At 47.3% G+C, this 25,864-nt stretch overlaps 1 protein-coding gene across 1 annotated transcript in view; it reads left to right on the forward strand.

Annotated features, from left to right (window-relative positions):
- The window catches only part of LOC142074826 (zinc finger protein 608-like), a 140,710-nt gene that overhangs the window by 105,596 nt on the left and 9,250 nt on the right, over nucleotides 1-25,864 (forward strand). The window contains exon 3 of the mRNA XM_075135708.1: nucleotides 25,460-25,547. Coding sequence (XP_074991809.1) covers nucleotides 25,460-25,547 — 88 coding nt within the window. The remainder of the gene's footprint in view (nucleotides 1-25,459; nucleotides 25,548-25,864) is intronic.

Here is a 25,864-nt window from a genome sequence, read left to right on the forward strand (position 1 = left end):
TAAGAAGGGCCGGAAGGAGGATCCGGGGAACTACAGGCCGGTCAGCCTGACCTCGGTGCCGGGGAAGATCATGGAGCGGTTCGTCTTGAGGGCGCTCACAAGCCATGTCCAGGACAACCAGGGGATCAGGCCCAGCCAGCACGGGTTCATGGAAGGCAGGTCCTGCTTGACCAACCTGATCTCCTTCTATGACCAGGTGACCCGCCTAGTGGACGAGGGAAAGGCTGTGGTTGTGGTCTACCTGGACTTCAGTAAAGCCTTTGACACTGTCTCCCACAGCATTCTCCTAGAGAAACTGGCGGCTCACGGCCTAGACAGGTACACTCTTCGCTGGGTAAAAAACTGGCTGGACGGCCGAGCCCAGAGAGTTGTGGTCAACGGAGTTAAATCCAGTTGGCGGCCGGTCACGAGCGGTGTTCCCCAGGGCTCAGTACTGGGGCCGGTCCTGTTCAATATCTTTATCAACCATCTGGACGAGGGGATCGAGTGCTCCCTCAGTAAGTTTGCAGATGACACCAAGTTGGGCGGGAGTGTTGATCTGCTCGAGGGTAGGAAGGCTCTGCAGAGGGACCTGGACAGGCTGGATCGATGGGCCGAGGCCAACTGTATGAGGTTCAACAAGGCCAAGTGCCGGGTCCTGCACTTCGGCCACAACAAACCCAGGCAACGCTACAGGCTTGGGGAAGAGTGGCTGGAAAGCTGCCCAGAGGAAAAGGACCTGGGGGTGCTGGTTGACAGCCGGCTGAACATGAGCCGGCAGTGTGCCCAGGTGGTCAAGAAGGCCAACGGCATCCTGGCCTGTATTAGGAATAGTGTGGCCAGCAGGAGCAGGGAGGTGATCGTGCCCCTGTACTCGGCACTGGTGAGGCCGCACCTCGAATACTGTGTTCCGTTTTGGGCCCCTCACTACAAGAAGGACATGGAGGTGCTGGAGCGTGTCCAGAGGAGGGCAACGAAGCTGGTGAAGGGCCTGGAGCACAAGCCTTATGAGGAGCGGCTGAGGGAACTGGGACTGTTTAGCCTGGAGAAGAGGAGGCTGAGGGGAGACCTCATCGCGCTCTACAACTACCTGAAAGGAGGTTGTAGTGAGGTGGGTGTTGGTCTCTTCTGCCAAGTAACTAGCAATAGGACGAGAGGAAATGGCCTCAAGTTGCGCCAAGGGAGGTTTAGAGTGGACATTAGGAGAAATTTCTTTACTGAAAGAGTGGTCAGGCCTTGGAACAGGCTGCCCAGGGAAGTGGTGGAGTCACTATCCCTGGAGGTATTTAAAAGACGTGTAGATGAGGCCCTTAGGGACATGGTTTAGTGGACATGGTGTTTTGGGTTGACGGTTGGACACAATGATCTTAGAGGTCTTTTCCAACCTGTATGATTCTATGATTCTATGATTCTATGTTTCTATGATTCTATGTCATAGGATGCCTTCTCAATATTGAGAATTGCATCTGAACTTTGAAGACTTGCCATACCACAGGAGTATTGCTACAAGACTTTGTCATATTAAACTTTTTTAAAGTGATCTTTAAAAATTACTACAAAACACAGTATAATTTGGTAGGTCTTCCTTTGGCATCAGCAAAAGTTTTCTAAAATAATACTCAGCATAGTAAAGGTAGTAGGGAAAACTATTATCCAAATGGGAATTTTGAGCAAGTAGGACTCTACTTATGTGGAGTTTTTGATAACTGAAAAGCTAAGAAATGATTCCTTGTGTAGGAAAATCATCTGGATAATCTTTCACAAATCAGTTACAGAAGTGTTAGGAAAGGCTGTGCATATCTGCTTTCACCAGAATTTTGCAGATAGTCTGGGCCAGATTCTCTGCTAAGAATAGAGAGAACAGCTCCTTTTACAAAAATGAAGCCGTACACATTTTCTCAGCTAAGTGGTCTTTTGAGTTGTCTGAGAAAATAATAAACTTGAACTAAAATAGATCTTTGTAGCAGTTGCTGCGATCTGAACACCAAAGCTATGAACACCTATGCTGTAAACATTGTCAGGCTTTCCAGTCTAATTAATTGAGTAATGACTACTTATATTAGACTTTGAACGTCTTTGTTTTCTGAAGCTACCATTTTCAAGAATTGGGGCCCGCCTTTAAGGTATTAATGTAATAACTTGGTTCGTAAACACATGATCTCATTTTCAAATGAGACTAGTTCCTTTGGTCTTTTCTTCTTTACATGAAAGAATATCTGCAAGAGTGTGTAGTATGCACAGGATCCTGGCATGGTGCTAAAGATGCCTTGTCACTGCAGTGTTTTTACATCAAAATAGCACATCTGCATGTGTTATTCAATGTTAAAAGAACATGGCTTTTTTTTTTTTTTTAAGTAGTGAATACAAGTCTTGTGAACTTTCTCAGTGCTACTCTGTACTTTGGGGTATGAGACCTACAGAAGACAAATATTATACAGTTGAGGGCCCGAGGCTGGACATTGGACAGGGTATTTATAATTTCAGTCTTGTTAATGTCATGACCAGTGACACATATTGTTTGCAGCATAGATGTAATTATGAAGGAACTTAATGTTAACTTATACAGAAGCACTGTGAACTAGCTTTATTTTTGTCTTCAAAGCAATTAGGAAATAATTTAGATATCTTCATTGCCAAATTGTCATGACATATCTTATTCTCCAAATTTAATTAATAGTAAATAGCTAATAACATTTTAGTGTTGTTCTTTGTTATGCAGTCACTAAAAAGAAGGAAGGAGGGGGAGGGAAAGAAAGTAGATACGTCACATCCACAACACTCATAAAAATGCTTCTTTCTGTGAGATTTCTGGAAGTGAAGTGATTTTATTATAAATCACTTTTGTGACACGACCCTTTCACCCCATAATAAAATCCAAGTACAAATTGTCACACTTATTTGGTACAGTTTTGTATTGGGTTTCCGTGGCAAGGTTTTGGTGCGGGGGGGGTGGGCTGCAGTGGTGGCCTCTGTGAGAAGAGACCTGACCCCATGCCAGACACAGCCAGTTCCAGCCAGCTCCAAAACAGGCCCACTGCTGGCCAAAGCTGAGCCAATCAGCGACGCTGGTGGCGCCTCTGTGATAACATATTTAAGAAAGGGTAAAAAAACACTGCACAACAGCAGCTGGGAGAGAGGAGTGAGAATATGTGAGAGAAACAACCCTGCAGACACCAAGATCAGTGAAGAAGGAGGGGGAGGAGGTGCTCCAGGCGCCAGAGCAGAGATTCCCCTGTAGCCCATGAAGAAGCCCATGGTGAAGTAGGTTGTCCCCCTGCAGCCCATGGAGGACCGTGGTGGAGCAGATATCCACCCTGCAGCCCGTGGAGGACCTCATACCGGAGCAGGTGGATATGCCCTGAAGGAAGCTGCAGCCTGTGGAGAGCCCATGCAGGAAGAGACTCCTGGCAGGAGCTGTGGCCTGTGGAGAGGAGCTCACACAGGAGCAGGTTCTCTGGAAGGAACTACAGCTTGTGGGGGACCCATGATGGAGCAGTCTGTTCCTGATAGACTGTATCGCATGGAAAAGGACTCATGTCAGAGCAGTTTGTGAAGGACTTTATCCCATGGGAGGGCCCCTACACTGGAGCAGGGGAAAAGTGTAAGGAGGAAGGAGTAGCAGAAACTGTTGTGAACTGACCGCAACCCCCATTCCCCATCTCGTCGTGCTCATCTTCCCTCCTACTTGCATTATGGGGCCTTAGCTAAGATTAACAAAATTAATAAAATGCTAAATGTAACTGACTTTAAGGGAGGAACTTACTCATGTTTGCTTTGAAGTATTGATTTTCTTACACTGGAAGGTCATTTGAATGTCTTCTAAGAACTGCTGAAATGTTTATTGATTTGGGGGTTGTTTATTATTTTTTATTATACCTACTCCTTATGCTTTCTCTTTAGCCTTCTGTTCTATTAATAGATAAAAGAGTCTCCATGGCTCCGTTATATAAATAAATATGGGACACATAAAGAGATAGACAAGAATATAAATATTGAGGAAGATGGTGACTTATTTAGGAATATACCATGATTTTTTTAAAAAGTAACAATTACATTTAAAAAAGATAAATACAGGTGGAGTAGTTGGCAGGAAATGAAAAGCATGCTTAATTCTCTCATAATCATCTGTGGGAAGTCAGAAAGCCCTCCTTGCTTTGTATGTTTAGAAGAAAATTGGACAATGGTTAAAGGACTGGAGGGAGAAATTCTGCTGCTGCAGGGAGATGGACTGTATGACATAATAGAATTTAGAGATGGAAAATACCCATGATTTTGACTCTTAGCTTTATGGAATCAGAGATGACAAGCTATTGAAGTGAGATGAAAGCATCAAGGTTACCATAGAAACCATTGTAACGCATCTATCTAGTACACAAGTGGCAGGTGGTCATTTAGCTTGGAGCTGCTGGTTTAGAGGAACCAAATTTCCACGCACAAATATTTCCGATGTGGTTCTACTGGCATTTTCTTTTCATCATTTTAAGATTTTGCCCATATGTTTAAGTAGGTTTAGAGGTTAAAAACCCTGACATGATTTCAGCACTTGAGAAAAATGATACACCATTCCCTGTACCAGAGCCACAATGCTCCATTCTCCTTTGGCTTTAGTGGCAGATATTCTCTGAATGTCTGTCTTCTTGAAAATCAGACTACCTCCATTTACTTGTATTTGCTTATCAATCACAATGTAACACCGCACAGATTTTGTTGGGGACTATCCTTGAATAAAACCCCAAGAAATAATAGAGGATGGTGTCCTGGTTTCAGCTGGGATAGAGTTAATTTTCTTCTTAGTAGCTGGTATAGTGCTGTGTTTTGGATTTAGGATGAGAATAATGTTGATAACACAGTGATGTTTTAGTTGTTGCTAAGTAGTTGTAGTGCCTACATTAAGTCAAGGATTTTTCAGCTTCCCATGCTCTGCCAGGTGCACAAGAAGCTGGGAGGAGGCACAGCCAAGACAGTTGATCCAAACTGGCCAAAGGGATGTTCCATACCATATGATGTCATGCTCAGTATATAAACTGTGGGGAGTTGGCTGGGGGGCAGCGATCGCTGCTTGGGGACTGGCTGGGCGTAGGTCAGAGGGTGGTGAGCAGTTGCATCACTTGTTTTTCCTGGGTTTTGTTGCATATCTCTCTCTTGTTGTTTTCCTTTTCATCATCATCATCATTATCATTATTATTATTATTATTATTATTATTATTTCCAAATATTAAACTGTTCTTATCTCAACCCACGAGTTTTCTTACTTTTACTCTTCAGATTCTCTCCCCCATCCCACCGGGGGGGGAGGGTGAGTGAGCGGCTGCGTGGTGCTTGGTTGCCGACTGGGGTTAAACCACGACAGTCCTTTTAGGCACCCAACGTGGGGCACGAAGGGTTGAGATAATAACAGATGAACCAGAGCATATTAAGGAATTTATATCTGTTAACAGTTGTGGGCCATGATATTGATTCATCTGTTCTCGATATTAGTTTATCTGATCTGCACCACGCTCTTGTTTTTGCTGTACATGTAAAAGATTGGTGTTGGGTTTTGCAGTCTGCTGTGCTCTGCAGTGATTAGCGATGTTTTGCCTGGGAGATTTTTTATTAAAACACTGGCCTTGAGCTTAATCTGGTATTTCAGCTTTGTACTGAAGCCATTACTGTACTTCGGGTACCACCACATGGAGACAATTAGCAATTATACCTCTTCCTCTGAGAGGTTTTTTATGGAGGAAATACAGGATGGCACCTTCGCTACCTTCTTCTATGATGTTTCCTCCTTCATTACAATAACTTGTCAGTATCTTGCACATCCCTGGGTAGTTAAGATACTTCTATTGGTATTTCTTGGGAATATTGTTTTGGATTTGTCTAAGGTTAATAAAGCAATTTAAGAATATCATCCAGAGATCTGCCTCAAGGCTGGATAGTTATGAGTGGCAGGGTGTGTGGGATAGCATGGGCAAATGCCTAGGACGGTGGGCACCCCCAGTGTTTTGGAACTTCACCCCTGAACAAGTGCAGAATCCTGAAAAATTAGTAGAATATTTGGAGAAAGTATGCTGTCACCCTGGCCATTCTAGGGAGACACAAATCACTGCAATGTGCTGGGGCCTGGCCCACGCCTACCGAGCCCTGTTCAACACTATTCAGAACCCTCAAGGGGAAGAGAAGGTCTCTGGATCTGATGACAGAACGACAGGCACTGCGGCAAATCCTACCCCACAACAGGCACTGTAGCTACTTCAACCCCGGCGGCAGGCACTGCAGCTGAACCAGAGGACCAACCCGTGCTGGTATCACTCAACCCTATACATAAGAGGAAATCTTGGAAACGAAAGTCAGCTCGTCTGGAAAGGGATGATGAAAAAGCAGGGCCATCATGAGGAGGGGAGGAGGAAGAGGAAGAACTCATAAACGAGATGGAAACCACCCAATCCCTATCCCTGAGTGAGCTGCGAGATATGCGGAAAGATTTCAGCCGTCGTCCAGGCGAGCATATTGTCACCTGGCTGCTCCGATGCTGGGATAATGGGGCCAGTAGCCTGGAATCAGAGGGTAGGGAAGCCAAGCAGCTGGGATCCCTTTCTAGGGAAGGGGGCATTGACAAAGCGATTGGACAAGGGACACAGGTCCTCCGCCTCTGGAGGCGACTGCTGTGAGGCGTGAAGGAAAGGTATCCCTTCAAGGAAGATGTTATATATCGCCCAGGCAAGTGGACCACTATGGAGAGAGGTATCCAGTACCTGAGGGAATTAGCCATGTTGGAGGTGATTTATGATGACCTGAACAACAAGCAGTTACCAAAAGATCCAGATAAAGTCCAGTGAACGCGACCCATGTGGCGGAAGATTGTACGGAGCGCACCAGCGTCGTATGCCAACTCATTAGCAGTAATGACCTGGAAAGATGGAGAGGCACCAACGGTGGATGAAGCAGTTGGCCAACACCGGCAATACAAAGGAAGTTTCTCTTCCTCCATTGTCTCTGCTGTGGAGAAACTCTCCCGGAAGGTCCAGCAACTTGAAGAGGATAGGTCCTACTCCCCATCTGTACGGACCAGAATCTCAGCCATTAGGAGTAAGCATCTCTCTGCTCAAGAGAGAGGATCTCATGGATACACACCACAGGGCACAGTGTGGTTTTACCTGCGTGACCATGGAAAGGACATGAAGCAGTGGGATGGAAAATCTACCTCGACCCCAGAGCCACGGGTACGTGAGTTGCAAGGAAAAACAATCACACAAGGGGGTTCTCCCAGGAAAACTGCTGCTCCAGTTTCCAGTGGGCAATTCACCAGACAGAGTAGAAGGGCTGATCTTACTTCTGACCTTAATAAAGGGACTTCTGACTAGTATTTACAAGAAGTCCACCTCCGATGCTTTCCTACAAGGCGACAGGACCTATCAGTGAACAGGGAATATTGCTTCTCATTTTCTGATAGTTTATTATACAGTGGGGCCTCTTCAGCATGCATCACCTCCTCCTCTGGGGATATTCCAAAATCTTTGCCTTCTGGCCACTTCGTGATCACTTCCAAGATTCCTGGGCGACTGGGGTTTCCTATTCGGGCCCGTTGTGTGATCAGTGCGACCCACTTACTCCACGTAGCATCGGTTGCATGATGTGTAGAGGGGACCCTCCCTTTGAACATCCAGCCCAGCACCGGCAGTCGGGGTGCCAGGAGGAGCCGTGCTTCAGTACCAACCACTTCTAAAGCAGCTTGAATCCCTTCATATGCTGCCAATATCTCCTTCTCAGTTGGAGTGTAGCGGGCCTCGGATCCTCTGTATCCCTGACCCCAGAACCCTAAGGGTCGACCTCGAGTCTCCCCTGGTGCTTTCTGCCAGAGGCTCCAGGTAGGGCCATTCTCCCCGGCTGCGGTGTAGAGCACGTTCCTTACATCTTGTCCTACCCGGACTGGCCCAAGGGCTATTGCCTGAACTATCTCCCGTTTAATTTGTTCAAAGGCTTGTTGTTGCTCAGGGCCCCATTTGAAGTCCTTCTTCTTCCTGGTCACGTGATAGAGAGGGCTTACGATTTGACTGTAATTTGGAATATGCATTCTCCAAAAGCCCACTGTCGTGGTTTAACCTGGCAGGCAGCCAAATACCACGCAGCCGCTCACTCACTCCCCCCACCCCCAGCGGGACGGGGAGAGAATCGGAAGGGTAAGAGTGAGAAAAACTCGTGGGTTGAGATAAAGACAGTTTAATAGAACAGGGAAAAAGAAGAGAAAATAATAATGATAATGATAATGATAAAATATACAAAATGAGTGATGCACAATGCAATTGCTCACCACCCGCGCTGACTGATAACCAAGTAGCGATCGGTACTTCCTGGATCACGCCTACCGTTCATATACTGAGCATGACGTCACATGGTATGGAATACCCCATTAGCCAGCTGGGCTGGCTGTCCTGATTATGTTCCCTCCCACCTTGTGTACCTAGCTCAGTCAGTAGGCACGGGAGCTGTCCTTGGACTAGGAGGGCACTTAGCAACAACTGAAAACATCAGTGTGTTATCAACATTCTCCTCATCCTAAATCCAAAACACAGCACTAGGAAGAAATTTAACCCTATCCCAGCCAAAACCAGGACAGTATCCACCCCTTATTCCATACCATTTACGTCGTGCTTAGGTCTCACATCTTTTTTAATACATTTCAATTAACCACCACTATCTTTCTTTATATATACACACATATATATATATGCACGCACAGATATCATTCCCTCGGTCTATGGACTATCCCTCTAAAATGTCCACTGAGTTCATTTAGTCCATGACTTTGGGCTCCATCTGTTATAACAGTCTTTCAGGGCCGAAGAGATGATGTGCGGTGTTGGGCCGTTGCATCCTGAAGCCAGTTCTCATTTTGGTACTGCTGCGCTCGTCCAGTTCTATCATCGTTGCACTTCGCTCGGTTTCATTGGAGTTAGTTCATTCTTCACTAATCTGGGTGATTTTCACTGCTATACCACTGCTATATCATAGAAATAATGACATACAATATCATATAACAATTGACGTCATAAAATTCAGTTCATTGGCTATTTTCACCCAAAATCAAATCCCCTTGAGGTACACACCGGACTTCCCCATCCTTTCGCATCACCCACCAAGTGCACCCAGGTCCTTGAGCAAAAGCAATCCCTCGAATGGGTTTTCCCTTGCCAGAGGCAGGAGTAACCCAGACTGTCTTCCCCAGCATATTTCTCATATGCACGACAGGGACTTTATCTCCATCTACAGTACGTAAGAGTCTTGATTGGGCAGGGCCAGCTCGATTGGCAGATCCCCTGGTATTGACTAACCAGGTGGCCTTTGCTAAATGTGTGTCCCAATGTTTGAATGTCCCACCACCCATTGCTCTCAGTGTAGTTTTTAGCAGTCCATTGTATCGTTCGATTTTCCCGGAGGCTGGTGCATGGTAGGGGATGTGATAGACCCACTCAATGCCATGCTCTTTGGCCCAGGTGTCTATGAGGGTGTTTCGGAAGTGAGTCCCGTTGTCTGACTCAATTCTTTCTGGGGTGCCATGTCGCCATAGGACTTGCTTTTCAAGGCCCAGGATGGTGTTCCAGGCAGTGGCATGGGGCACAGGGTATGTTTCTAGCCATCCGGTGGTTGCTTCCACCATGGTGAGCACATAGCGCTTACCGTGTCGGGTTTGTGGGAGTGTGATATAATCAATCTGCCAGGCCTCCCCATATTTTATTTCAACCATCGTCCCCCATACCAAAGAGGCTTTACTCGCTTGGCTTGTTTGATTGCAGCGCACGTTTCACACTCGTGGATAACCTGTGCAATAGCGTCCATGGTTAAGTCCACCCCTCGATCACGAGCCCATCTATATGTTGCATCTCTTCCTTGATGGCCTGAGGCGTCATGGGCCCACCGAGCTATAAATAGTTCACCCTTATGTTGCCAGTCCAAATCCACCTGAGCCACTTCAATCTTAGCAGCCTGGTCCACCTGCTCGTTATTTTGATGTTCCTCAGTAGCCCGACTCTTGGGTACGTGAGCATCTACGTGACGTACTTTTACAGTCAGGTTCTCTACCCGGGCAGCAATATCTTGCCACAACGTGGCAGCCCAGATGGGTTTACCTCTGCGCTGCCAGTTGTTCTGCTTCCACTGCTGCAACCACCCCCACAGGGCATTTGCCACCATCCATGAGGCAGTATAGAGATAAAGTACTGGCCATTTTTCTCATTCAGCAATGTCCAAGGCCAGCTGGATGGCTTTCACCTCTGCAAACTGGCTCGATTCACCTTCTCCTTCAGCAGTTTCTGCAACTTGGCGTATAGGACTCCATACAGCAGCTTTCCACCTCCGATGTTTTCCCACAAGGCGACAGGACCCATCAGTGAACAGGGCATATTGCTTCTCGTTTTCTGGTAGTTTATTATACAGTGGGGCTTCTTCAGCACGTATCACCTCCTCCTCTGTGGATATGTCAAAATCTTTGCCTTCTGGCCAGTTCGTGATCACCTCCAAGATTCCTGGGCGACTGGGGTTTCCTATTCGGGCCCGTTGTGTGATCAGTGCGACCCACTTACTCCACGTAGCATTGGTTGCATGATGTGTAGAGGGGACCCTCCCTTTGAACATCCAGCCCAGCACCGGCAGTCGGGGTGCCAGGAGGAGCTGTGCTTCAGTACCAACCACTTCCAAAGCAGCTTGAACCCCTTCATATGCTGCCAATATCTCCTTCTCAGTTGGAGTGTAGCGGGCCTCGGATCCTCTGTATCCCCGACTCCAGAACCCTAAGGGTCGACCTCGAGTCTCCCCTGGTGCTTTCTGCCAGAGGCTCCAGGTAGGGCCATTGTCCCCGGCTGCGGTGTAGAGCACATTCTTTACATCTTGTCCTGCCCGGACTGGCCCAAGGGCTACTGCATGAACTATCTCCTGTTTAATTTGTTCAAAGGCTTGTCGTTGCTCAGGGCCCCATTTGAAGTCGTTCTTCTTCCTGGTCACTTGATAGAGAGGGCTTACGATCTGACTGTAATTTGGAATATGCATTCTCCAAAAACCCACAACGCCTAAGAAAGCTTGCGTTTCCTTTTTGTTAGTTGGTGGAGACATGGCTGTTATTTTATTGATCACATCTGTTGGGATCTGACGACGTCCATCTTGCCATTTTATTCCTAAAAACTGGATCTCCTGTGCAGGTCCCTTGACCTTACTTTATTTTATGGCAAAACCAGATTTCAGAAGGATTTGAATTATTTTCTTCCCTTTCTCAAAAACTTCTTCTGCTGTGTTGCCCCATACGATGATGTCATCAATGTATTGCAGGTGTTCTGGAGCCTCACCCTGTTCCAGTGCGGTGTGGATCAGTCCATGGCAAATGGTAGGGCTGTGTTTCCACCCCTGGGGCAGTCGGTTCCAGGTGTACTGGACGCCCCTCCAAGTGAAAGCAAACTGTGGCCTGCACTCTGCCGCCAAAGGGATGGAGAAGAAGGCATTAGCGATGTCATTTGTGGCGTACCACTTGGCTGCCTTTGACTCCAGTTCGTATTGGAGTTCTAGCATGTCCGGCACGGCAGCACTCAGTGGCGGCGTGACTTCGTTCAGGCCACGATAGTCTACTGTTAGCCTCCACTCTCCATTAGACTTTCGCACTGGCCATATGGGACTGTTGAAGGGTGAGCGAGTCTTGCTGATCACTCCTTGGCTCTCCAGTCGACGAATCAGCTCATGGATGGGGATCAGGGAGTCTCGGTTGGTGCGGTATTGCCGCCGGTGCACTGTTGTGGTAGCGATTGGTACCTGTTGTTCTTCAACCCTCAGCAACCCCACAACAGAAGGATCCTCCAAGAGACCGGGCAAGGTGGACAGCTGTTTAATTTCCTCCGTCTCCAGGGCAGCTATGCCAAAAGCCCACCGGTACCCTTTTGGGTCCTTGAAATACCCTCTCCTGAGGTAGTCTATGCCAAGGATGCACAGAGCCTCTGGGCCAGTCACAATGGGGTACTTCTGCCACTCGTTCCCGGTTAGGCTCACTTCGGCCTCCAATGCAGTTAACTCTTGGGATCCCCCTGTCACTCCAGAAATACAAATGGGTTCTGCCCCTTTATGGTTTGATGGCATCAGGGTGCACTGTGCACCGGTGTCTACGAGAGCCTTATACTCCTGTGGGTCTGATGTGCCAGGCCATCGAATCCACACAGTCCAGTAAACCCGGTTGTCCCTTTCCTCCACCTGGCTGGAGGCAGGGCCCCTCTAGTTCTGGTCATAGTATCCATCTCTCACTTCTTGCAAACGTGAGTCAAGAGTTTCTTCATTGCAATTACAATCCAAAGTAAGATCAGCCCTTCTGCTCTGCCTGGGGAACTGTTCACTGGAACCTGGACCGTCGTGAGACAGGTTTTTCCTGAAAACTGGAGCAGCATTTTTCCTGGGAGAACCCCCTTGTGTGATTGTTTTTCCTTGCAACTCACGTACACGTGCCTCTAGGATGAAGGTAGGTTTTCCATCCCACTGCCTCATGTTCTCTCCGTGGTCACGCAGGTAAAACCACAGGGTGCCCCGTGGTGTGTACTTTCTATATCCTCTCTCTTGAGCAGAAGAACGCTGATTCCTAATGGCTGAGATACTGGTCCGTACAGGTGGAGAATAGGACATATCCTCTTTGAGTTGCTGGACCTCCCGGGACAGTTTCTCCACAGCCGAGACAAGGGAGGAGGAGATAGTTTCTTCGAAATCCCGAAGTCTGCTAACCACCTCATCCACCGTTGGTGCTTCTTCCTCTTTCCAGCACAATACTGCCAACGAACTGGCATACGATGCTGGTGCGCTCCGTACCAACTTCCGCCACATGGGTCGCGTGCACTGGACGTCATCTGGATCTTTGGGTGTTCGGGGGTCATCCAGGTCACTATAAACCACCTCCAGCACGCCTAGTTCTCTCAGGTACTGGATACCTCTCTCCATAGTGGTCCACTTGCCTGGATGACATATAACATCTTCCTTGAAGGGATACCTTTCCTTCACGCCTGACAGCAGTCGCCTCCAGAGGCTGAGGACCTGTGTCCCTTTTCCAATTGCTTTGTCAATACCTGCTTCCCTAGCAAGGGATCCCAGCTGTTTGGCCTCCTTCCCCTCTAATTCCAGGCTACTGGCCCCATTATCCCAGCATCGGAGCAGCCAGGTAACAATATGCTCGCCTGGACGACGGCCGAAATCTTTCCGCATATCTCGCAACTCATTCAGGGATAAGGATCGGGTGGTTTCCGTCTCGTTTATGAGTTCTTCCTCTTCCTCCTCCCCTCCTCGTGATGGCCCTGGTTTTCCATCATCCTTTTCTAAACGACCTGACTTCCGCTTCAAAGATTTCTTCTTCTGTACAGGGGCGACGGATACCAGCGACGGTTGGTTCTCTGGTTCAGCTGTAGTACCCGTCGCGAGGGTTTGGGTAGCTGCAGTGCCTGTCGCGGGGTTTGGAGTATTTGTAGTGACTGTTGCCGGGGTTTGAGTGGCTGCAGTGCCTGTTGCAGGGGTTGGAGTAACTGTAGTGACTGTTGCCGGGGTTTGAGTAGCCATAGTGGTTGTTGTGGGGGTTGAAGTAGCCACGGTGCCTGTCACAGGGGTTTGAGTAGCCACAGTGGTTGTCGTGCGGGTTGAAGGAGCTACAGTGCCTGTCGTGGGGGTTTGAGTAGTCACCATGTCTGTTGCTGGGGTTGATCTCTGGACAGTATTCCTGAATAGTTGTTTAACTCTAAACAAGGCCTGAACCACATTCAGGAGACATAGCAATATGAACATGCTTGTTTGAGCATCCCAAGGATATTCAAAATTCTCAGGGAATATTGTGGACGTCTTCATGAAGAGGATAGAAGAAAAAGGAGTTTCTGAAGATATGGAGGGGAAGGTGAACAAGTGGGAGAAAGTGTCCCATCTTGTCTCCCCCCTAAATTCATCCTCTGAGGTGAAGACGTAAGAAGTGTAATTATTAATAGTTTCCAAAAGATAGCTCCCGAAGAACAGGAATGATGGCAGTGCTGAGTACAGGCTCATGACCAATAATTTTATCATAACATAAAGCCAGGTCACACAGTATAGCAAAGCGATGACCTTAATCCATTTCCCCGAGATGACCAACCCCACATACAAACTGATAATCAGCAGCATAGACAGCCAGTAAGGTGCTACACACCACAACTGCAAGAACAGATCCAAAAACTCTGAGAGCAAATAAATCAACATTGTGAACATCGAGTACTAAACTGATATAATGAATGCTTATAACAAATTTGTTTTAACCCGTTCGAGTCAGATGTGTCGTTATCTCAACCCTTCGAGCCCCACATTGGGCGCCAAAAAGGACTGTCGTGGTTTAACCTGGCAGGCAGCCAAATACCACGCAGCCGCTCACTCACTCCCCCCGCCCCCCAGCGGGACGGGGAGAGAATCGGAAGGGTAAGAGTGAGAAAAACTCGTGGGTTGAGATAAAGACAGTTTAATAGAACAGGGAAAAAGAAGAGAAAATAATAATGATAATGATAATGATAAAATATACAAAATGAGTGATGCACAATGCAATTGCTCACCACCCGCACTGACCGATAACCAAGTACCGATCGGTACTTCCTGGATCACGCCTACCGTTCATATACTGAGCATGACGTCACATGGTATGGAATACCCCATTAGCCAGCTGGGCTGGCTGTCCTGATTATGTTTCCTCCCATCTCGTGTACCTAGCTCAGTCAGTAGGCACGGGAGCTGTCCTTGGACTAGGAGGGCACTTAGCAACAACTGAAAACATCAGTGTGTTATCAACATTCTCCTCGTACTAAATCCAAAACACAGCACTAGGAAGAAATTTAACCCTATCCCAGCCGAAACCAGGACACCCACAACACCTAAGAAAGCTTGTGTTTCCTTTTTGCTAGCTGGTGGGGACATGGCTGTTATTTTGTTGATCACATCCATTGGGATCTGACGATGTCCATCTTGCCATTTTATTCCTAAAAACTGGATCTCCTGTGCAGGTCCCTTGACCTTACTTTGTTTTATGGCAAAACCGGCCTTCAGAAGGATTTGGACTATTCTCTCCCCTTTCTCAAAAACTTCTTCTGCTGTGCTGCCCCACACAATGATGTCATCAATGGATTGCAGGTGTTCTGGAGCCTCACCCTGTTCCAGTGCGGTGTGGATCAGTCCATGGCAAATGGTAGGGCTGTGTTTCCACCCCTGGGGCAGTCGGTTCCAGGTGTACTGGACGCCCCTCCAAGTGAAAGCAAACTGTGGCCTGCACTCTGCCGCCAAAGGGATTGAGAAGAACGCATTAGTGATGTCATTTGTGGCGTACCACTTGGCTGCCTTTGACTCCAGTTCTTATTGGAGTTCTAGCATGTCCGGCACGGCAGCACTCAGTGGCGGCGTGACTTCGTTCAGGCCACGGTAGTCTACTGTTAGTCTCCACTCTCCATTGGACTTTCGCGCTGGCCATATGGGACTGTTAAAGGGTGAGCGAGTCTTGCTGATCACTCCTTGGCTCTCCAGTCGACGAATCAGCTTATGGATGGGGATCAAGGAGTCTCGGTTGGTGCGATATTGCCGCCAATGCACTGTTGTGGTAGCGATTGGTACCTGCTGTTCTTCCACCCTCAGCAACCCCACAACAGAAGGGTCCTCCGAGAGACCAGGCAAGGTGGACAGCTGTTTAATTTCCTCCATCTCCAGGGCAGCTATACCAAAAGCCCACCGGTACCCTTTTGGGTCCTCGAAATACCCCCTCCTGAGGTAGTCTATGCCAAGGATGCACGGAGCCTCTGGGCCAGTCACAATGGGGTGCTTCTGCCACTCATTCCCGGTTAGGCTCACTTCGGCCTCCAATGCAGTTAACTCTTGGGATCCCCCTGTCACTCCAGAAATACAGATGGGTCCTGCCCCTTTATAGCTTGATGGCATCAGGGTACACTGTGCACCGGTGTCTACGAGAGCCTTATACTCCTGTGGGTCTGATGTGCCAGGCCATCGAATCCACACAGTCCAGTAAACCCGGTTGTCCCTTTCCTCCACCTGGCTGGAGGCAGGGTCCCTCTAGTTCCGGTCATAGTATTCTTTACTCACTTCTTGTAAATCATAGAATAGTTTGGGTTGGAAGGGACCTTTAAAGGTCATCTAGTCCAACTCCCCTGCCGTGGGCAGGGACATCTTCAACTAGATCGGGTTGCTCAGAGCCCCGTCCAACCTGACCTTGAATGTTCCCAGGGATGGGGCATCTACCACCTCTCTGGGCAACCTGTGCCAGTGTTTCACCACACTCATTGTAAAAAATTTCTTCCTTCTGTCTAGTCTAAATCTACCCTCTTTTAGTTTAAAACCATTCCCCCTTGTCCTGTCGCAATAGGCCCTGCTAAAAAGTCTGTCCCCATCTTTCTTATAAGCCCCCTTTAAGTACTGAAAGGCTGCAATAAGGTCTCCCCGGAGCCTTCTCTTCTCCATTCTGAATAACCCCAACTCTCTCAGCCTTTCTTCATAGGAGAGGCATTCCATCCCCCTGATCATTTTTGTGGCCCTCCCCTGGACCCCCTCCAACAGGTCCATGTCTTTCCTGTGCTGAGGGCTCCAGAGCTGGACGCAGTACTCCAGGTGGGGTCTCACCGGAGTGGAGTAGAGGGGCAGAATCACCTCCCTCGACCTGCTGGCCACGCTTCTTTTCATGCAGCCCAGGATACGGTTGGCCTTCTGGGCTGCGAGCGCACATTGCATGCTCATGTCCAGCTTTTCATCCAGCAGTACCCCCAAGTCCTTCTCGGCAGGGCTGCTCTTTCCCTTCATACCGCAGCCTGTATGGATACCGGGGTTTTTCCCGACCCAGGTGCAGGACCTTGCACTTGGCCTTGTTGAACCTCATGATGTTCACACGGGCCCACTTCTCGAGCTTGTCCAGGTCCCTCTGGATGGAATCCCGTCCCTCAGGCGTGTCAACCGCACCACTCAGCTTGGTGTTGTCTGCAAACTTTAGAGAGTTTAGAGAGAAGGATGTTGTGGGCGACTGTGTGAAAGGCCTTAGAGAGGTCCAGATAGATGACATCTGTAGCCCTTCCCATGTCCACTGATGTAGTCACTCCATCATAGAAGGCCACTAGGTTGGTCAGGCAGGACTTGCCCTTGGTGAAGCCATGCTGGCTGTCTCGAATCACCTCCCTGTCCTCCCTGTGCCTTAGCATAGCTTCCGGGAGGATCTGTTCCATGATCTTCCCAGGCACAGAGGTGAGGCTGACCGGCCTGTAGTTCCCCAGGTCTTCCTTTTTTCCCTTTTTAAAAATGGGGGTTATGTTTCCCCTTTTCCAGTCAGTGGGAACTTCACCAGACTGCCACAACTTCTCAAATATGACGGAGAGTGGCTTAGCAACTTCATCCGCCAGTTCCCTCAGGACCCTCGGATGGATCTCATCGGGTCCCATGGACTTGTGCACCTTCAGGTTCCTTAGATGGCCTCGAACCTGATCTTCTCCTACAGTGGGTGGTTCTTCATTCTCCCAGTCCCTGCCTTTGCCTTGTGCAACTTGGGTGGTTCTTCATTCTCCCAGTCCCTGCCTTTGCCTTCTGCGACTTGGGCAGTGTGGCTTGAGCATTTGCCGGTGAAGACTGCGGCAAAAAAGTCATTGAGTACCTCAGCCTTCTCCATATCCTGGGTAACCAGGTCTCCCAATTTGTTCCGGAGAGGGCCCACATTTTCCCTAGTCTTCCTTTTATCTCCGATGTACCTATAGAAGCTTTTCTTGTTGCCCTTGACGTCCCTGGCCAGATTTAATTCCATCAGGGCTTTAGCTTTCCGAACCTGATCCCTGGCTGCTTGGACAATTTCTCTGTATTCCTCCCAGGCTACCTGTCTTTACTTCCACCCTCTGTAGGCTTCCTTTTTGTGTTTGAGTGTGTCCAGGAGCTCCTTGTTCATCCATGCAAGCCTCCTGGCGTTTTTGCCCGACTTCCTCTTTGCTGGGATGCATTGCTCCTGAGCTTGGAGGAGGTGATCCTTGAATATTAACCAGCTTTCTTGGGCCCCTCTTCCCTCCAGGCTTTATCCTATGGTACTCTACCAACCAGATCCCAGAAGAGGCCAAAGTCTGCTCTCCTGAAGTCCAGGGTAGTGAGCTTGCTGTGTGCCCTCCTCGGTGCCCTAAGGATCTTGAACTCCACCATTTCATGGTCACTGCAGCCAAGGCTGCCCTTGAGCTTCATATTCCCCACCAGCCCCTCCTCGTTGGTGAGAACAAGGTCCAGCATAGCACCTCTTCTCATTGGCTCAGTCAGAAGTCTTTTCATTAAAATCAGGAGTAAAATCAGCCCTTCTACTCTGTCTGGGGAACTGTTCACTGGAAACTGGAGCAGCAATTTTCCTGGGAGAACCCCCTTGTGTGATGTTTTTCCTTGCAACTCACGTACCCGTGCCTCTGGGGTCAAGGTAGGTTTTTCATCCCACTGCCTCATGTCCTCTCCATGGTCATGCAGGTAAAACCACAGGGTGCCCCGTGGTGTGTACTTTCTATATCCTCTCTCTTGAGCAGAAAAACGCTGACTCCTAATGGCCGAGATACTGGTCCGTACAGGTGGGGAGTAGGACATATCCTCTTCGAGTTGCTGGACCTTCCGGGACATTTTCTCCACAGTCGAGACAAGGGAGGAAGAGACAGTTTCTTCGTATTCACGGTGTTTGCCAACTGCGTCATCCACCGTTGGTGCTTCTTCCTCTTTCCAGCACAGTACTGCCAACAAATTGGCATACGACGCTGGTGCACTCCGTACCAACTTCCGCCACATGGGTCGCGTGCACTGGACTTCATCTGGGTCTTTGGGTACTTGCTCATCGTCCAGGTCACTATAAACCACCTCCAACATGCCTAATTCTCTCAGGTGCTGGATACCTCTCTCCATAGTGGTCCACTTGCCTGGGCGATATATAACATCTTCCTTGAAGGGATACCTTTCCTTCACGCCTGACAGCAGTCGCCTCCAGAGGCGGAGGGCCTGTGTCCCTTGTCCAATCGCTTTGTCAATGCCCCCTTCCTTAGAAAGGGATCCCAGCTGCTTGGCTTCCCTACCCTCTAATTCCAGGCTACTGGCCCCGTTATCCCAGCATCGGAGCAGCCTGGTGACAATGTGCTCGCCTGGACGACGGCTGAAATCTTTCCGCATATCTCGCAGCTCACTCAGGGATAGGGATCGGGTGGTTTCCGTCTCGTTTATGAGTTCTTCCTCTTTCTCCTCCCCTCCTCATGATGGCCCTGCTTTTTCATCATCCCTTTCTAGACGAGCTGACTTTCGTTTCCAAGATTTCTTCTTGTGTATAGGGTCAAGTGATAACAGCACGGGTTGGTCCTCTGGTTCAGCTGCAGTACCTGTTGTGGGGGTTGGAATATCTGCAGTGCCTGCCGCCGGGGTTGGAGTAGCCACAATGCCTGTCACGGGGATTGGAGTAGCCGCAGTGCCTGTCACAGGGTTTGGAGTAGCCACAGTGCCTGTTGCCAGGGTTGGAGTAGCCACAATGCCTGTCGCCGGGATTGGAGTAGCCGCAGTGTCTGTTGGTTTGTTTTCCTTCTCTTCTTCCTGAGGGTGCTGTATAATACTGAGCAGTGTTTGGTAGATACTAGCCAGGGCCCAGCACAGTGCGATAAGCTGTGCCTCTTTGGAATAACCACGGTGGTTTTTTTTCAAGCATTCTATCATTTCATCAGGATCCTGTAGTTTTTCAGGAGTGAAGTTCCAGACCATTGGAGGTGAGAAGTTCTCTAAGTACCTGCCTGTATTCTCCCACATGCCGTGCCACCCATGACCATCCAGCCTCGGGGCAGATCTCTGGGTGATCTTTTTAAATAGTTGTTTAACCCTAGACAAGACCTGAAACACATTTGGGAGACATAGCAATAGGAGCATGCTGGCTTGAACATCCCAAGGATTTTAAAAATTCTCGAGAGCTGGTGTAACTAGCCTGAAGGAGAAAGGGAAGGTGAAAGAACAGGGGAAAGCATCCCTCTCTGTCTTCCCCATAGATTGGTTCTCTGGGCAGAAAAGGTGAAGAGTGTCATTATTAATAATTTCTGAGAGATGGTGCCCGAGGTATGGAGATGACAGCAATACCAAATACAGATTAATTTTTTTACCAATAATATTATCATATCAGAAGCTGATGTTACACAGTACAGCAAAGTGGTAATCCTGGCCCATCTCCCAGAAGTGAGAAACAGCACCGCAGGGAATACAAACTGCAAATAAGGATTTACATAATACAACCATGCGAACAAATAAAACAACATTGTGACCAGCAACTATTAAATGCTTATAACAAATTTATTTTAACATCTGTCGTTATCTCAACGCTTCGTGCCCCACGTTGGGCGCCAAAAAGGAAGAAAATTAACTGTATCCCAGCCAAAACCAGGACAGTAGTGCACATAAATATGCTGGGGAAGACAGTCTGGGTTACTCCTGCCTCGGGCAAGGGAAAACCCATCCGTGGGATTGCTTTTGCTCAAGGACCTGGGTTCACTTGGTGGGTAATGGGAAAGGATGGGGAAGTCCGGTGTGTACCTCAAGGGGATTTGATTTTGGGTGAAAATAGCCAAGGAACTGGATTGTATGATGTTACTTGCTATATAATACTGTATGTCATCACTTCTATGGTTACTATATGTCATATCAAGGGTATTACAGCAAGAACCACCCAGATTAATGAAGAATGAACTCTGATGAATCTGAGCAAAGTGCAGCGGTGATCGAACCAGAACTGGCTTCAGCATGCAACAATCCAACACCACAAACCATCCCTCCTGCCCTGAAGGACTGTTATGACAGATGGAGCCCAAAGTCATGGACTAAATGAACTCAATGGACATTTTAGAGGGATGGTCCATGGACTAAGGGAATGATATCTGTGTGTATATATCAAAAGACAAGAAAGGTGGTGGTGATTAATTGGAATGTATTGGAAAATGTGAGACCTGGGCATGACGTAGATGGTATGGAATAAGGGGTGGATACTGTCCTGGTTTTGGCTGGGATAGAGTTAAATTTCTTCCTAGTAGCTGGTATAATGCTGTGTTTTGGATTTAGTATGAGAAGGATGTTGATAACACAGTGATGTTTTAGTTGTTGCTAAGTAGTTGTATTGCTTACAGTAAGTCAAGGGCTTTTCAGCTTCCCATGCTCTGCCAGGTACGTGAGAAGCTGGGAGGAGGCACAGCCAAGACAGCTGATCCAAACTGGCCAAAGGGGTATTCCATACCATATGACATCATGCTCAGTATATAAACTGTTGGGAGTTGGCCAGGGAGCAGCGATTGCTGCTCGGGGACTGGCTGGGCATCGCTCGGCAGGTGGTAAGTGGTTGCATCACTTGTTTTTCCTGGGTTTTGTTCCTGTCTCTCTCTCTCTTGTTGTTTTCTTTTTCATTACAATTTATTATTATTATTGTTATTATATTTCAATTATTAAACTGTTCTTATCTCAACCCACGGGTTTTCTTACTTTTGCTCTTCAGATTCTCTCCCCATCCCACTGGGGCGGGAGGGGAGGGTGAGCGAGCGGCTGTGTGGTGCTTGGTTGCCAACTGGGTTTAAACCACGACAGATGGTTGAAGGAACCACTGTGGGTGCTGTTTGTCACATGTTGCCCTCCCATAGCCACAGCAAAAAACTAGTGATTAACGGCTTGTTCTTAGGTCATCTTAATCCTGTTTTCCTATGAGCAAATGCAGTTCCTGCAGTTTGGAGTGGGCCCGAGTGCTATCTTAAACAGTTCAGCAATGTGGGCCTTGATGTATGAACACAATGCAGTTGAACAGACAGTAGCATTTCATCATGTTGACAAGCCTAGTTAATGCAAACAAACCCAGGTTTGGTTTACAGGGGCAGGAAGCATTAGACATTGTTAAGATTATTCCTGCCTGATGAAACAGTTTCTGCATATACATCCTCCTTCCCACCATCATCCCTCCCCCCTTCCCTAGCCCTGGCTGGGGTGTTGCAACACACCACCCCCAACCCACCAATGGGTGGCCGTGGCTGGCTGTGGCGAGTGCCGCAGAGCCCAGCGAAGCCTATCAGGGATTGGAGTTGCTGGCGGGCATCTCCCAATGGCGGGCCGGGCTGGGCAGCCTGGGGAGCCTTGCAGGGCCAGCAGCAACAAAACACTTTCACTGCAGGCAAATGGGAAGTGTCTGCGCAGACTTTCCTGTGTTTAATTTTATTACTCTAAAAATGGGGGGGCTGTTGTTTCTTTCATGTTTCATTTCAAGCAATTTTAATTATACATTTTTGCTGTATCAGAGGCTTTGGAACACAGCGATTCAACCTATTGTGTCTGAGGCAAAACCAGAGTAACCTTCTGGAAACACAAATATATTCCAGTGCTGTAAATATAGCTGCCATGCTGAAGAATTTTAAGCAGTCAGCAAGGTCATTGACACCACACATGAAGCACTACAGAGCAAAAGATGAGAAAAACATTGCTTCCCCCCAATAGCTTTTTCAGGTGTTTGTTTTTATTTGAAGAGAGTAAGACTAAAATATATTTTTCCAGGTTACTAAATTTGCATAGGTCATAAAAATAAACTTGATTCTAATTGCCTATGTATCAATTTTTAGCTTAATCCCTTTATGTATCCAAAGTCTGGTTTTGACCCTGACTGAAAGAGTAGTTTATCTTTTATCCCTTAGACTGTGTTGTATGAAATGTATGAAATTCTACAGTCGCCTTATCATAATGGCAACTTAAAATTATATGGGAAATAATTTTCATATCTGTTATTGAGAATTTTCAAGGAAATCCCTTCTTCCAATGTACCTCAGCTAACAACACCTCAAATACTTCTCTGCTGTTAAGATCCCTGAGAAATTAAGCTGCTGGTTACATGCTTACTTTACCTTGGTGCAGCACAGAGAGGTAGTTCTGGTGCAAAATTAGAAATCACACTGGTAAGACAAAACAAGCAGACAGGCTGGAAATATTTTGTCACAATGCCATTATTATATCCATTGTAGAAAAGCTAGAGCAAGAACAAGGAAAGCGTAAAGAAAAAACAAATCACTAGGCTGCAATTTAGTGTCTAATGCAATGCCTCTTATAAATTGGAAACAGTTTGCACCACATGACTTTCTTTGGATAGAAAAATAATTGTTTATTTTCATGTATGTTCTAAAGAGAAGAGATGGGTGATTCAAGAATATTACCACGTATTTATCTGCAGTAGTTAATGAATTAAAAGGGTAATTCTGTTGACTAGTCCATAAACATGATGATAAATTATCTCTGTGAAGGAGTGTTTGAAGTGAGCCTGAAAACATTTGAATGAACTGCCCTCCCCCATGTATTTTATTTTTAAGACATCCTTACCATGTATATATTTTACACTGATATTTTGAATAAACCAAAATTCTAAGTCTGCCTTAGGTGGGCAGATGTATTTACATTTTAACAGAAGTCTTAATTAGAAAACCAATTAAATGACAATACATTTTTTAAAACTAGTCCTCTTTCTAAATATCTGTATTTTGATTCCTCTTAGCTTTACTATATGGTTGCAGTTTCATGTGTAATCCCTCTCTTTCCACAGAGGAAAAGGTAAGGCAAATAAAACATATTTGTATCTCTCTCTGCTAAACAAAAAACTTACAACGCATATGAGCATGTGTTTTTGTGTGTTTGGATATATGCAATTTCAAATAAATAGAAGCATCATTATGATATTATTCCAAGTAAAGAAGGTTCTTCTCAGTCACCTACTAATTTAAAAACTGTAACTGGTGCTCAGTTTATGCTGACTGGCTGCCAAACAAAAGTGATTATGTGCAATAAAAGCAAAATTAAGAGGTGAATGTTGCCATTTTACAGCAGGACATGGCAAATACATGTCCTACATCTCAAATCACATGGAGGACAGGGAGGTGATTCGAGACAGCCAGCATGGCTCCACCAAGGGCAAGTCCTGCCTGACCAACCTAGTGGCCTTCTATGATGGAGTGACTACATCAGTGGACATGGGAAGGGCTACAGATGTCATCTATCTGGACTTCTGTAAGGCCTTTGACACAGTTCCCCACAACATCCTTCTCTCTAAACTGGAGGGGTATGGATTTGATGGGTGGACTGTCCGGTGGATGAGGAATTGGCTGGATGGACGCATCCAGAGGGTAGTGGTCAACGGCTCAATGTCCAGATGGAGATCGGTGACGAGTGGTGTCCCTCAGGGGTCCATATTGGGACCAGCACTGTTTAATATCTTCATCAACAACATAGTGGGATCGAGTGCAACCTCAGCAAGTTTGCAGACGACACCAAGCTGAGTGGTGCGGTTGACATGCCTGAGGGATGGGATGCCATCCAGAGGGACCTGGATAAGCTCGAGAAGTGGGCCCATGTGAACCTCATGAGGTTCAACAAGGCCAAGTGCAAGGTCCTGCACCTGGGTCGGGAAAAACCCCAGTATCCATACAGGCTGGGGGATGAAGGGATTGAGAGCAGCCCTGCCGAGAAGGACTTGGGGGTACTGCTGGATGAAAAGCTGGACATGAGCATGCAATGTGCGCTCGCAGCCCAGAAGGCCAACCGTATCCTGGGCTGCATGAAAAGAAGCGTGGCCAGCAGGTCGAGGGAGGTGATTCTGCCCCTCTACTCCACTCCGGTGAGACCCCACCTGGAGTACTGCGTCCAGCTCTGGAGCCCTCAGCACAGGAAAGACATGGACCTGTTGGAGGGGGTCCAGGGGAGGGCCACAAAAATGATCAGGGGGATGGAATGCCTCTCCTATGAAGAAAGGCTGAGAGAGTTGGGGTTATTCAGAATGGAGAAGAGAAGGCTCCGGGGAGACCTTATTGCAGCCTTTCAGTACTTAAAGGGGGCTTATAAGAAAGATGGGGACAGACTTTTTAGCAGGGCCTGTTGCGACAGGACAAGGGGGAATGGTTTTAAACTAAAAGAGGGTAGATTCAGACTAGACAGAAGGAAGAAATTTTTTACAATGAGTGTGGTGAAACACTGGCACAGGTTGCCCAGAGAGGTGGTAGATGCCCCATCCCTGGGAACATTCAAGGTCAGGTTGGACGGGGCTCTGAGCAACCTGATCTAGTTGAAGATGTCCCTGCCCACGGCAGGGGAGTTGGACTAGATGACCTTTAAAGGTCCCTTCCAACCCAAACTATTCTATGATTCTATGAAATAACATTTCCTTCTGTCAGCTGTATCTTGATTACACACACACTCAGTCACACAGGCACACATTCTCTCTTACACCCACACACATTTACACATGCACTCTTGTTCTTTCTTGTTCGCTCTCTTTCCTGTAGGTTTTAACTTGAGGTCACTGAAATCAGAAAAGAGGAAGAATATAGACCACAACTTTTGAAAAGAAATGAATAAAGTTCTCACTCTGTGGGGAAGAAAAACAAATGAAAAAAAACCCAAGCCAAAAAAACTACCCCAGTTATTGTTCTCACTTTGATAATTGTTTTTCTCCTACTGGCAGGTGTCCTAGTAGTAAATGTTACGTGGAGGAACAAGACTTATGTGGGAACACTGCTGGACTGCACAAGGCATGATTGGGCCCCTCCCAGGTAGGCAATCATTCTGAGTCTGTTTTTTCTCTACTGTATTTTCACTCCCCAATCTCTGTCAAGAGACTATACAAAGATTAATAAAAAAAAAAACCTGGGTATAATTGAAAACATGCACCAGTGAATGAATAATTCTCTGTTCCACAATGAAAAGTGGGGACATTAGGGTGAAAGTTTTTATTTGAGAGGGAAGGGGAAATATGTGGGGAATTAATTCAAAGGGAAATTATTTTAAAAATATATTTTTAGAAGTTTGGAAACTTTTTCTCTTTGTTATTCTAGTTAGATGTTTCTTTTCCATTTTTGTCTTTTTTTAA

This window comes from Calonectris borealis, chromosome W (genome assembly GCF_964195595.1).
Source record: "Calonectris borealis chromosome W, bCalBor7.hap1.2, whole genome shotgun sequence".
Lineage (NCBI taxonomy): Eukaryota > Metazoa > Chordata > Aves > Procellariiformes > Procellariidae > Calonectris > Calonectris borealis.